Here is a 14,337-nt window from a genome sequence, read left to right on the forward strand (position 1 = left end):
GGGGGGGGGTGGGGAGATGTTAATAAATCAACGGGTTGATGTTGCACATAAATTACTTGAGAAGACACAATAGTCTGAGAATTGTTGGGTTTAGAAGTTTCCAAATTTGTGGAGTATCCATTTATTCTTGATTGCTTCTGTTTACGAGCTTTTCTCTGCTTGCAGTATATTTATCCCCTTGTGATTATTCAAAGCAACTTGTTATTTTTAAATTTAGAAGTTCCAGGTGAATTATTTTTATTTGTGATTCCTCGCCAAAAAATTGGTTTAATATTTTATACTAGCGATTGCTGATCAATTTACATACTAATCTTTTAGAATTAAATGAAAAAATGAAAATATGACAGATAGGATGCAATGGAGAAAAATGATTCATGTAGCCACCCCACTTAGTGGGATAACGGCTTATTGTTGTTGTTGCTGATCGAAATTTCAGAGTTAGAAAATATTTTATGTTACTGTGTTATTTATGAAATAGTGTTTCATTTGACAAGTAAATTTTATTCTTATATTTGTGCTAAGTTTGGCTTTTGCTATTCTAGTCTGCATGCCCGTCTTCCTCTGAAAATGGTAATGGAAAATGCTCACAAGGACGTGTAAGAGTTTCTTATGGTTTTAGCCTTGTGAAAGGGAAGGCTAATCATCCTATGGAAGATTATCATGTTGCCAAATTTGTACAAATTAAGGGGCATGAGCTTGGTCTGTTTGCCATCTTTGATGGCCACTTGGGAGATAAAGTGCCTCTATACTTGCAGAAGCACTTGTTTAATAATATTCTAAAAGAGGTTGGCTGATGACTATTAGTTTTCCAGTATTAAACAGAGAAATCCTTGGTATAGAAGTTCTATATTTTAATGTTGTGTTGTATCTTTTAGGAAGCATTTTGGATCCATCCAGATAAAGCTATCATGAAAGCCTATGAGAAGACTGACAAAGTGATCCTTTCGCACAGTCCTGAATTGGGGAAGGGTGGATCTACAGCAGTTACGGCTATTCTCGTTGATGGTAGGAAGCTCTGGATTGCAAATGTTGGTGATTCACGAGGAATTTTGGCAACAAGTAGGGAGTTCATTCAAGTAACAGTTGATCATGAACCGGACATGGAGAGGGGCAATATTGAGACAAGAGGTGGATTTGTTTCAAATATACCAGGTTGACTAGATTTCGTTGTGCTAAATCCAAATTCTATTATATTTTGTTAGCTATTTGAAGTCTTGATATATATTGCATATATTGAACTGATGCCTATTCCTACACTATGGCTTACCTCCTAATCGATTAAGGTGGCATTTGGAATCTCGCTTTTTTATTCTGCATTACAACTTTGCCTACTTTGATGGTAGAAAAATGATGAATCTTTATAACTATCAACCACACAGTATAACTATTTTAACTTAGCTAGGCCCAATGATTTTCTCTTCAATGGTTTTTCACATAAAAATATTGTGCCTTTTGTTTCATAGGATATCTATCACTGTGTGCTAGATTTTCATGTAATATGAAGATGATAAATTCACCTTCTCTTTGGATATTCTAGCAGCAATGATTTGATTTTATTTGTAAGATATAATGTCAACATCATTGGCCCTATGAACACTTACCTAATGGACAACATGCATAATGCTTGCAATAATGGAGTCTTTTACTCCAACTCTCATAACTCCAGGAACTAGAATGGGATGCCAACCATCTTTCTACTCTTCTGGTTGATAGTCCTAACATTTTTTGGAGGTCCTTCTAGACTGAACTTAGAAGAGTTCATTCTCAGGATGGAAATTTCAAGATAAGATTCTCTAGCTCTTGTGTGAAAGGTGTCAACTAGCATCATTGCAACATGGTCTTTGTGAGAATTGACCTCTTCAAGATCAATCATTTGTTGGGGTTGGCCAATTCGAGGACATTTATATGGTGTCCACTCATCGCCAAGTTGGAATTTTTCCCCCACCATTCATTGATGACACAATATAACTAACTCACCTAGTCCCCTACCCTAGGTCTACAACCCGTTGGTTATCATTGTTGAATTTACTATCATCTCTTTTCAATGGCATCACTCATGATGCCCTTAATAATGAACTTTCATACATGGTCCAGGAAGAGTTCCTCATAAAGGCAGACTTCAACTAGCCTCTCTTCAAAACATTTAGGAGCCCTCTTCTCTCACCAATGCTATTATGTGACGCCCATTTTGACAAGGTTTAAATCATTAGTTATGGGCTCTTATAATGTAATGATAATTTGACCCTTATGAGCATGTGGATCATTAAAGGACCATTATGCACACCTAGCATATCTCTGATGTATTTCTCTTCAAGTTTTTCTGATCACCTTGAAGAGTTAAGTTTACATTTAGCTCTACTCTATCTACCACTGGAACCATACTTGTTATATTGGTAGGATATTTCTGAATAGTCTAAAAGATGATGAATTAATAAATATTCCTCTCATCTTTTCACAATCCACCAGAATGGCAGGTGATTCTCGAGACATATTTTTTGAGATTCTCCTCAAAAGTTTGTCAAATCCTATTAGTTGATCCTGAACTACCCTGGAGGATCCTCCTCAGTGGCCTTCATTTGGTTAATTTTACTTTGTCATCCATGCATGATACGATCAACTCTGCGTTGACCTCATTCATGCTAAGGCTTAAATTATGGTCAACTAGGCAATTAATGCTCACCAAAAAGTAGTTCAGGCAACTCTTAGTCAAACTCGAGATAATCTTAACTAGAAAATGATTAGTCTACTATGAAGAAAATTAGGGCAACCAAGATATCAGTGACACTTTGCTTGCTGAATAGTCTTAACAATAATATCAGTCACCTAACTACACCCACTAAATTCGTCCAGAACATTTGCAATATGCACACCTTCCCCAAAAAATTAAAAAAAAAAACATCCTGGACAAACACTCTCATGGAGATTCGGAATGTTGAACATCTCAAATGATCGAAGCCACAAAAGAATTAGATAAGTCAAGACAAAACTCCATGCTGTCATTTCCATCATTTAATAAAAAATCGACAAAAAATACCTTTATTTAAATGAAGAGATTAAACTTTTGATTCATTGAAGATACTTAGGCTGCTATTTCTAAGCTTAATTTTTAGGCCTCCAACCTTATAAGAAAGGAGATCATGGGATGCAGGCATGAAAGCCATCAAGACCATCTACATAGGAGTTCCACCAGAACATATATATCCTTTTGCTCATGAAGGTGCAATGGAGAATAATCAGATTGGTTTTGAGGAGTTTGACTTTGATGAGATAACTACCCACATAAAGATTCTCTCATCATCTCGGGTAGAATTGGGAACCCTTCCACCAATGCTACAAAAATTCTGATTGATACGGATAGTTTAGTTGATATTCAATTTTTTTTTTCCTTCTTAACATTTTGGATAAACCAACATGACATCCAATCTTGTCCTCATAACATTCATGATTTTGGAGGACAATCTAAAGAAGTTCTCAACATGATCACTCTTTTAGTCTCCTTGAGTGAACCACCTTCAACTCATTTAATCCAATTCATGGTGGTTGATATTGCCTGAATCTCTGATGCAATGTTTGTTGGCCTTCTTATCCAAATTCATTATGATAACCCTACTTGAGAACTAAGTTCCTCGTTCCAAGGGGTATAAGACAAATCAGGGAAACTAATCTCTGGTTCACTAGCTCATGTAACCTTAAAAGGCTTGCATCTCATTGTTCTAAGTGAGGTTTATGTGTTTTTTATTTGAGGCATGTACCTTAAGGTTTTTTGACTTTTTGTCTTTAGGCGTTTGATGCATGCGACTAGAATGATTTTCTAGAACATGTGTTAAAAAATTTATTTGAATACTTGAAACTGCACCATTGTTAAAACATGTTTTCCGAACCTTATTTGAATCGTGATTGAGTGTGATTTCAACTGTAATTGAGGATGATTTGAACCATGTTCAAGTTACGCTCAAATTTGATTCAAATATAGTTTGAATAACATTCAAACACTTGTTCAAACAAACTTTATTCACACAATTTTTGAAAAAGGTTACAACATGCGTTCATATATGTTTGAACCATATTTGATCCTTGTTCAAACACATTTTTCGAAAAAATTTTCACTTTCACTTTAGATTAATATTTAAGATTAAGCTTAGTTTTTTTTTTATCAATATGCTATTTTGTTGCTTATGATGAATAAAGTAAATTGTCAATTATTTATGGCATTTTTATGAATTAATTTTAATTTTATGATTTTTTATTATTTTGAATTGATCCTTAGGCCTCACACAGTCATACTTGTGTTGTTAAAGCAGAATACCTCAGTTCTTGATTTTGCCTAGTTAGACCTTATAATATGCTCTTGAGGAGTGATAAAAAATAATTTTTAAAATTATATTATGATTTCTCTTTTTGCAAATAAGTTTTACATATATAAATATTTCCTGAATTATTTTCTTTATTTATCAGGTGATGTCCCAAGAGTTAACGGTCAGTTAGCTGTTTCCCGCGCATTTGGGGACAAGAGCCTCAAATCGCACTTGAGCTCAGATCCAGACATTCGTCCAGTGGACATTACCACTGATACTGAACTGCTCATTCTTGCAAGTGATGGTATATGGAAGGTTTTATGAACTGAACCAGAATCATGGCCTTATTAGACATTTGCATACATACCACCTAACTCCTATATATTTACATATTTAACACCTAAACCTTACATTTTACATTCACTCCACCCAAATCTTATCACATCATAAATACCAATATTTTAACTTTTAAAAGTGAAATACCCATTTTCATGCATTAGACAAGGCGACATGTATGTAAAAATTGAAGTTTAGGTGTCAGATATGTAATTAAATAGGAATTAAGTTGTATTTATGTAAATCTTGGTTATTATTATTATCATTTGAGAAGTTTAAATCTGTTTTTCTGCTCTGAACTTTGTTCAGGTAATAGACAATGCAGCAGCAGTTGATATTGCCAGGAAGTTCAAGGATCCACTTGTGGCAGCAAAGCAGCTAACTATTGAAGCCTTGGAAAGAGAGAGCAAGGATGACATTTCTTGCATAGTTGTAAGATTCAATACTTAGTTTCCACAGAATGGTTTATTTCTACCATGAAGCTTCCATATTACTGTACAAAGTTGGATTTCATGATCCTTTTTTGCTTCCTGTAAAGTTTTACCATTCAATTCTTACATATTTAAAAAGTGAAATACACCTTTTCATGCACAAGTAAGGTGGTATTTATGTAAAAATTGAAGTTTAGATTTTATTTAGATATGGAAGTATATAGGAATTTAGTGGTATGTATGTAAATCTTCCATTTTTTTTTTCTTTTTTTTTTCTTTTGATTGGGTGGTGTTGATATTGTATGATTACTTTGAAGAACAGAAGGCTTTCGGATGGGGATTTATTTTACATAATAGAATGGGAATTGTAAGGCTTCGTATGGTTTGCTGGCATTTATTATTTGATTACTGAAAGAATCATACTCTTAATCCCTTATGTGATTAGCTGTTTGATCATTGATGGTTCCTGCACTCAGAAACTGTTGTTCCCGTTCAGTAGGCGTGGAGCTTTATTTTAAGAATTATTGAATGTATTTAGTTTGGGAGAGGAATGCTTCACCGTCGCCAATGTTAAATATTAAATTTTGACTACAGAGTATTGATTAAATTCAAAAGAAGCAAATTTTATCACAATTTGGAAGTTAATTTCTGAAACAAGAGCTGCAGTAGCTGTGTCTGTCATTCTGGGACGATCCAATCTTACATTATTCCATGTTTTTATAGCAGTGTTTGTGCTTTATTCCTGTTGCCCTTATTCAACTTACTTTCCAGCCCCTATCTCACTGTTAGACCTCAGCTTCAACAGGATAACCACAACCATGGCTATTAGCCAGCTTGTAATGACAGTTTATTGCTCAAGTGGAGTTTCTCTGCTGCGGATTTTTGGCCAAGAATAATCCCTCTAATGAATAACTGGAATTTTGGGATTTAACTCACTCTTTGAGATCAGGATTTTTTTTTTGTCATAGATTTATATATTTATAGATTTTATTTATGAGAAATTTACATTCATACCATCCAATTCCTTTTTATTTACATATCTAACATCTAAAATTTATTTTTTTACATTCAGACAACCCAAACCTTTCCTCTCGCATCAAAAAGACCAGTTGTAAATGTGAAAGTCATAGTTTCATGCATCAGTGGCATACATTTAAAAATTAAAATTTAGATGTTAATCATGTAAATACATAGGAATTGAGTGTTATCCATGTAAATCCTCCTTGGGCTTTTCTCATGAGATTCTTCACTTCATTTCTAATTAATATACTACACGTTGCCTACACGTAATAGCATTTTTTAAACTTCGAGGAACCTTCATGGGAGGAATATTTTGTTTTGATTAGCTTGGTATTTGTGTTGGCTACGAGAGATGCTCTTTTGGCCGTTTGTTGATTTCTTTGCTAACTTCAACGAGCTCTGTAATGTAAGTCCTATTTGGTTCCGTAGAATGGAGAACACATTGGGAACCGACAAAGCTTTGCTGGTCCCATCATTTAGTTTTCCATGATTAGAAATAAGTAGAGATTTTAGGCTCCACCAATCTCCTAATTGTAATTAATGCTCTTGATTTCACATATAGTGAAGTGAAAGCCAAATTCATTTCAAAAATAAGTTTTTATATATATGCTACCAATGAGAGCCCTGTGATATTTTGGATGAAAACAAAATCTAAAATGGGTATTTATGATCTTTAGTGCCTAATGGAGCTTCGTAGGTGGTTCATTATTTGAACTTGGATGATGTTATTTTAATGTCATGATGGAATATATGATTAATATGAGTCGTGCTATCTCTTACAGACATGATAATAGTAAAATAATCTTTGATTAAAGGCATTTTGGTTCTTAGGTTGATTAGAAGGTGGATAATCAAGTGACAATGACTTTGAGATTGTATTGGACCATTATTCGTTAGCAATTATGAAGGGTTTGATAGAGAACTTCAGCATAAAGCGTCAAACCAAATAAGACCTAAATCATACGATTGGATATATATTGATAGCAATCTAAATTGAAAGATTGGATTTATATTGAGATCGGCACATTGATATATTTTGAAGCCTTAGGATTAGTGTTGATGGAATATGATTCATATGCTTCATTGAGTTGTTGACTGTGAATCAATTAACGAGCTTTATTTTGGTGGATGATCAATGAACTCAAGTAATTTGAGAACATATTTCATAAAAGAAGATATAAAAGAGAACAATTAAGAATTGAATTTTATTATGTTTGGAATTGCACAACTTTCACCATAAAAAGTCATTATCTATATATAAAAAAAATTAATCCATCAATGCACAGTAGTATGGGCAAAATTTTTGACTCATTTACAAATTTATGAGTCAAGCTTATTGAGTTGTGAGCTCAAACTTAATCTCAAATTACGACTCATTTATTACACAAGCTCTAGATTGAGCTTGACGGAACTTAGCTCATTGGATCGCAAGCCAACTCGATTGAATTGGTAAATTGTAAATTCTATTTCTTTTATAGTGATCTCCTACATCAACTTTCTCAAATTTTAGATGTGGTTGCCCGTTCCCACAAGCTCTCTAGCTTTCATTGTGATTTGTTTTGTCGTCAATGTATTCCTCAATGAGCTCCAATCAAGATTTTCATGTGACTTACAAGTTTCTGTGTTGTAGAGGAAAAATTAGTGCGTGCGACAGTTCGTGCGTCCGGAGAACATTTCGGATGAGGCCATGCCGTCATGGATTGCAAGGCAGCTCTTCTGAACTATTATCCGGATATGCAGTCGTCACATGTAACAATTGTTTATTGTGAAAGACTTGATAACCAAGAGATAGGAAATTAAGCTCTGCGATCTAGTTTGAGCATTCATTTGACATGAAGAGCTCTAATTCGAGCCAAGCATGAGATAGGCAAGCCGAACTCAATTTTATCATGACTGGAGCTCAGCTAAACTGTTTTCCACTCTTTGATGTGATATCCCTAACAACTAAAAAATTGAGTTTGATCTGATTCACTTTTAATCAACTTTTTTTTAAATTATATTTCTTTAATAATCACTCACTCAACCATGATAATGACTTTTAGCGACGATAAATTATTACCTCAGGAGTACTGATGCATTAGTACTCCAATGAGGGGGTGTCAGTAGGCACCACGGTGGGACCATTGCCTACATGGCACCCCCTCGTTGGAGTACTGATGCAGCATCAGTACTCCTGAGGTAATATTTTTTCAATAAGAAGAGGGTAGGTACAATCATAAAAAGAGGACACCAACAAAGCTCGAATTGAACTACTGCAATATTTAGCAATTATTATCTTTCTTCTCTGAGTTTTTGTCTCAAAAAAATGGTTTCATCGCCATCGCCGGCAGCAAAGTCGTCATCAGAAGCAGTAAGCACGCCGCACGCCGTCTTGCTATCATTCCCTGCGCAAGGCCATCTCAACCCAATCCTCACCCTTGGAAAGCTCCTCCACATCCTCGGCGGCTTCCGCATCACCATCGTCAACACCGATTTCACTCACCGCCGCCTCCTTCGGTCATCCTCCTTCGCAGCCGCAGCAGCAAATAACGCCATCTATGGATTCCACCTGACCGCGATCCCCGACGGCCTCCCTCCGAACCTCTTCGACAACGACGCAACACAGGACATACCCACCATCTGCGCCTCCACACGGCAGCACTGTCCTGCCTTCTTCCGCCAACTCATCTCCTCTCTTTCCCCTCCAGCCACCTGCGTCATCGCCGACGGCTCCATGAGCTCCTCCGCAGCCGTAGCAATGGAGCTCGGTATCCCCGCTTGGCTATTCTACACACACAGTAGCTGCGGCTTCTGGAGCTACATAAACTTCGCGGAACTCGTGCGGAGAGGATATACGCCGCTTAAAGATGAGAGCTTTTTAACTAATGGATACCTCGACACAAAGATCGACCTAATTCCCGGAATGGAGGGAATCCGACTCCGGGATTTGCCGACCTTCATCCGCACCACCAACGCGGCAGATCTGATGTCGCAAATCATGCTTAAGAGACATGAGGAAGCAAGACAGGGCATCGGGCTTATCCTCAACACCTTCGACACCCTTGAGCCTGACGTCCTCGCTGCTGTCAGGGCCAAGTTCAGCAACGTTTACAGCATCGGTCCTCTGAATAAATTCAATAGCCTGGTTGCCACGGATTCAGAAGCCTCCATGATTGGATCCAGTCTATGGAAGAGCGATTCAGAGTGTCTGAATTGGTTGGAAGGGCAAGAGCGGGGGAGAGTGGTGTATGTAAATTTCGGAAGCATTACTGTACTGTCAGCACAGCAGCTGGCGGAATTTGCGTGGGGTTTAGCCGGCAGCGGATATCCGATCCTTTGGGCGATCAGACCGGACATGGTGAGCAGTGGTGGTGCGGCTGCGGCTTTGCCGGAAGATTTTGTCAAGCAGGCGGAGGACAGAACGAAGGTAAAATCAGTTCCGAACATTTACTAGCTAAAAAAGTGATTATTTTTTTAATTGAGGCAAAACGTCGAACAGGTGGTGGCGTGGTGCGACCAAGAGGCAGTTTTGGCCCACCCGGCGATTGGAGTCTTTCTGACGCACTGTGGGTGGAATTCAACACTGGAGAGTTTGTGCGAGGGGGTGCCGATGGTGTGCTGGCCCTTCTTCGCCGAGCAGCCGACGAATTGTCGGTATGTTTGCGAAGAGTGGGGAGTGGGACTGGAGATAAAAGGAGAGGTGAAGAAGGATGGAGTTGAGAAGTTGGTGAGGGAAGCCATGGAAGGAGAGAAGGGGATGGAGATGAAGAGAAGAGCCTTGGAGTGGAAGGAGAAAGCAACGAGAGCAATGGAGCCCGGCGGCTCCTCGTTTGCAAATCTTGAGAAACTCGTGAGGGATTTGGTCCACATGAAAGTTGAGTGAAGCAGCAATCATCTCTAGCGGCAACCAACAGTAAATTGAGGAATTTATTTTTTTTAAATAATTTAGCTTAAGGAGTCGAACCCAAATCTGCACAGCTCATTCATCAATTGGGCCGAGATAATTTTTGTGCTTGTGTGCGTCAGGAATGTTATTCAGAGGATATTGGGGGTTATATCAGTGTTATATCCCATATAACTTCTTTGTATCCTGCCTGTAAATTACTTGTACCTTCTAGTAAGTTTTGTGCTTCTGTTTTCATATATTTATAGGTTACAGATAGGTTACAGGTAGGTTACAGTGAGTTCACAGGAGGTATAATGCAGATATAACCTCCTAAAACACTTTGAGTTTACAGATAGATTGCAGGTAAATTACAGTGAGTTTATAGGAGATATAACACGGATATAATCCCTCAAAACCTTTTGAATAAGCTCCGTGATGTACCTAAGCAAAAATTTTTCTCCAATTGGGTCTAACGTAAGTGTTGACTTTAGCAAATCAATTTGTCATATCGACTGGCGCCGACATAAACTCCAATACAATAAACATGGCTGCCTTCGGTAGGGAAAATTATTTTGTACTTCTACGGCCGGGCAGGTGGCCAAAGAAAGAATTAATAATAAATAATAGCCTCCCATGTAATCAACACCGTTCATATCCAATAACTCCTCCTTGGACGGACGCTCAAGAAAGCTACATGTCGTGCCAGATAACAATTATATATATATTTTTTATATTTGAAGAATATTTATGAGGGTTGTTTTGAACTTTCATTTCAAGATTGGAACAATATTTATGGTCGGTTACATTAGGCAGCCATAGTTAATTTTTGGTTATTCGAAGCTTTCATTTCAACATAAAAATAGGTTTTATATTAAATTATTATTAAATTACATGATCCTTATATAATCATTTCAACAATTCCTTATGATATGGTCGGGTACATTAGGTAGCCATAGTTAAGTTTTAGTTATTTGGAACTTTCATTTCAACATATAAATGCATGCTTCTCTACTAAATAGGTTGGTTATGAGCTCTTTTTATGTCAGAAACAACTACTTAATTCTCACGTGGCCATTTCTTTTATGGGGAATTTACCCAAATATTATGTATTTATCTATCACGCATCTAAACTTCAATTTTTATGGGCACATCACCTAGCTTATCCTTTTCATAGAGTGGGAACATTGAAGTACATCTGTTCATGTTTGGGTAAGGTGCTTTATCTTTAAAAATTGAAATTTATGTGTGAAATAGGTAAATACATAAGTTTAAGTGTTATGTATGTAAATCTTCCTTCTTTTATTTGTTCCTATTTTATTTAATTTTTATTTTATTTTTTAATATTTTTATTTGAAATAAAATATAATTGATGTGTTACAATATATTTAATTATTTATAAAATACTCAAAATATTTTTTTAAATATTATAAGTGATTTATAAGGTAAGTTAGTTTACTTTTAAATTTTAAAATAAATATAAAAAAATGGTCTAAACAAGTTTATTCGTGACAGCTGGCCTGATAGATACCACTCAATTCATTTATATTTTATATTTACATAAAAACCGCTTAAACTCTAAATTTTAAATCAATACCACTCAATTTCTCTAAATTTATATAAAAACACTAACATTGTAATTTTTTACAACTTAAAAAAAATATTTTTTATATTTTAAAATTTAATGATGATTTTTTAATGTGATATGAAATATTTGTGTGGTATAAATGTAAAAATTTTAATTTAGGACTTAAATATATAAATACATAAGAATTGAACGGTACTTATGTAAATGCCCCAATAAAAAACTATAATATAAAAATAGTCTCTTTCAAGATTCGAGTAGCTGATGGTGTGAGCCTCTTATAAGAAAGCAGCCTCATTGAAATAACAGAGCAAAATAGAAAGGTAGAGTGCGAGAGGTACGACATGGGTTCTGTTGTTCGTGATAAACCGCATGCCGTTCTGGTTCCCTATCCCTCCCAAGGCCACATAACTCCGATGCTCAAGCTGGCCAAGCTCCTCCACTCCCATGGCTTCCACATCACCTTCGTCAACACCGAGTTCAACCACCAACGCCTCTTCATGTCTCAGGGATCCGCAGCCCTCGCGGGCCTGCCGGATTTCCGCTTCGAAGCCATTCCCGACGGCATGCCGCCTTCCGATCTCAACGCCACGCAGGATCTCCAGGCTCTCTGCACATCCATCCAGAAAAACTTCCTTCTTTGGCCCTTTCTCGAGCTGCTCGAGAAGCTCAAAAACCCTTCTTCCGGCGTCCCCCCAGTCACCCAAATCGTTGCCGACGGCATGATGAGCTTTTGCATCGATGCCGGCGACAAGTTTCGCATCCCCGTCGCTGCCTTATGGACGGCGAGCGCTTGCGGTTTAATGGGCTATCTTCACTTTCACGACCTCGTCCTGCGGGGCATTTCACCTCTGAAAGGTCATTCGCCAGATCAAATATCTAAAAATTTCTAAAAATTAAGTTTTTTTTATTCTGACAGCTTCACTCTCCAACAATTCAGTAGACACTCCTTAGAAAAAACGAAAATTTTAATGGCAAGTGGCTATTTTTCAGATCTCCTGCTATTTTAATATGTTATTATTGTTTTTTTTTTAATTTTTTTTTTTTTTTTTTTTTTTTTTTTTTCTGAAGATGAAAGCTGGCTGAACAACGGATATCTGGACGAGCCGGTGGATTGGATCCCAGGGATGAAGAACATCCGGCTCAAAGACCTGCCTTCCTTCCTTCGAACCACCGATCCCGACGACATATTCTTTAACTTCCTCAGAAGCGCAGCCCGTCGGATCGTCGAGGCCAAAGCCATCATCATGAACACCTTCGATGAACTCGAACGACCTGTTCTCGACGCCCTGTCCTCCCTTCTCCCGCCGCCCATCTACACCGTCGGCCCCCTCAACCTGCTCTCCCACCATTTTCCAGAGAACCCCTTTCTCAAATCCACCGGCGCCAACCTCTGGAAGGAAGAATCCGACTGCATCGAATGGCTCGACGGCCACGATCCTCGCTCAGTCGTGTTCGTGAATTTCGGCAGCATAACTGTGATGAACAACGATCACCTCGCCGAGTTTGCGTGGGGGCTGGCGAATAGTGGTTACAGCTTTCTGTAGGTGATTAGGGGAGATCTGGTCAAAGGGGAGATCGCGCTTCTTCCGCCGAAGTTTATTGATGCGACGAAGGGGAGGGGGAAGATGGTGAGCTGGTGCGCGCAGGAGCGGGTTCTCTTGCACCCGGCGGTGGGAGTTTTCCTGACTCACGCCGGCTGGAACTCTATCCTGGAGAGCTTGACCGCCGGCGTGCCAATATTGTGCTGGCCATTCTTCGCGGAGCAACAGACTAATTGCAGGTATGCTTGTGTGGAATGGGAGGTGGGGATGGAGATTGACAATGATGTTAAGAGGCCGGAGGTGGAGGAGCTCGTGAGGGAGATGGTGGCTGGGGAAACAAGGGGGAAGGAGATGAGGAAGAATGTGATGAAGTGGAAGGAGAGTGCACTTCGAGCTCTGGAAAAGGGTGGATCTTCCCTTTTAAATTTTCAGAAGGTGGTGAAGGAAGTATTAGTCTAGTAATGAATTTACTAATTAATTAGGGTTTAGTGTCAGCTATGAATGGATCTTGAGGAGGAGGAGGACATAGGAAGGAGATGCTATATTTCCTTTTGCTTTTTCTGCAGAAAAATAATCAGTCAGCTGTTTAATCCTACCACTACCACTACCGGGGCCAAAAAAAATCCTTTTTTGGACTTAGTTTCTTATCTTTATTATGATTTTTAAATGTGAAATAAATATGTTTCAATGTTTCTGTAAGATATCTGTTGCTTTTAGTCGATCATCTTCAATTTTCTTCACCCTTTTGCAATTCAAAAGCTATTACTTTTATTTCAACTTCACCTTATCGCTCTCCATGTAGTTTTTATCATAGTATTACATTGATTAAATTTATTAAAATTAGTTTAAAATAAACAAACCTCAGTTTTGTCAACATATATACATGTGGCAGTTGACAAATTAGGAAAATTTTTGTGCATACCCCTCGATTCTTGTGTATTTACATATTTAACATCTAAAATTTGGTATTTGAACTTGGAACATTTTGGTGTCATGAATTTATAGATGAAAGTGTATATTTCAATTTTAAAAAGTAAATAACTATGATTTTTTTTATTTTTAATTTTTTTGATATCCACTATGAGAAGTGCATTGTTTAGTCAAAACTTAAAAAATCAAAAAGAACCCCGTAAATTTGATTAATTCAGTTCAGTTTTACAGTTGTGTTTCAATTTTAGTAATATGTAATATATACAGTGATGAAATACAATTTGAGAAAATACATATGAACAGAAAAAGTAAGTAAATATTTGTCATGATGATA

General features: G+C 37.4%; 2 protein-coding genes and 1 pseudogene across 3 annotated transcripts in view; all 3 read left to right on the top strand.

Annotated features, from left to right (window-relative positions):
* LOC110029015 (probable protein phosphatase 2C 9) overlaps window positions 1–5,147 on the top strand; it is a 21,034-nt gene extending 15,887 nt beyond the window's left edge. Inside the window, exons 3-6 of one of the 2 annotated variants that reach the window (XM_020731113.1) lie at window positions 543–785; window positions 876–1,152; window positions 4,456–4,610; window positions 4,941–5,147. In XM_020731113.1, the coding sequence (XP_020586772.1) occupies window positions 543–785; window positions 876–1,152; window positions 4,456–4,610; window positions 4,941–5,081 (816 nt within the window). In that variant the 3' untranslated portion in view covers window positions 5,082–5,147. The remainder of the gene's footprint in view (window positions 1–542; window positions 786–875; window positions 1,153–4,455; window positions 4,611–4,940) is intronic. The other variant, XM_020731114.1, reaches the window with a different exon arrangement.
* A 3,143-nt stretch (window positions 5,148–8,290) lies between these two features.
* On the top strand, window positions 8,291–10,179 carry LOC110028976 (7-deoxyloganetin glucosyltransferase-like). Its single transcript, XM_020731063.1, has 2 exons — window positions 8,291–9,488; window positions 9,561–10,179. The coding sequence occupies exons 1-2, from the start codon at window positions 8,388–8,390 to the stop codon at window positions 9,942–9,944; spliced, it is 1,485 nt and encodes a 494-aa protein (XP_020586722.1). The 5' UTR covers window positions 8,291–8,387; the 3' UTR covers window positions 9,945–10,179.
* Window positions 10,180–11,779: 1,600 nt separating this feature from the next.
* On the top strand, window positions 11,780–13,813 carry LOC110028987 (annotated as a pseudogene).
* Window positions 13,814–14,337: the final 524 nt, after the last annotated feature.

This window comes from Phalaenopsis equestris, unplaced genomic scaffold, assembly GCF_001263595.1.
Source record: "Phalaenopsis equestris unplaced genomic scaffold, ASM126359v1 Scaffold000540, whole genome shotgun sequence".
Classification (NCBI taxonomy): Eukaryota; Viridiplantae; Streptophyta; class Magnoliopsida; order Asparagales; family Orchidaceae; genus Phalaenopsis; species Phalaenopsis equestris.

Coding starts and splice junctions, on each gene's coding strand:
- LOC110028976 (XM_020731063.1), top strand. CDS start 8,388: ATGGTTTCATCGCCATCGCCGGCAGCAAAGTCGTCATCAGAAGCAGTA. Junction 9,489..9,560: donor AGGCGGAGGACAGAACGAAG/GTAAAATCAGTT, acceptor AACGTCGAACAG/GTGGTGGCGTGGTGCGACCA.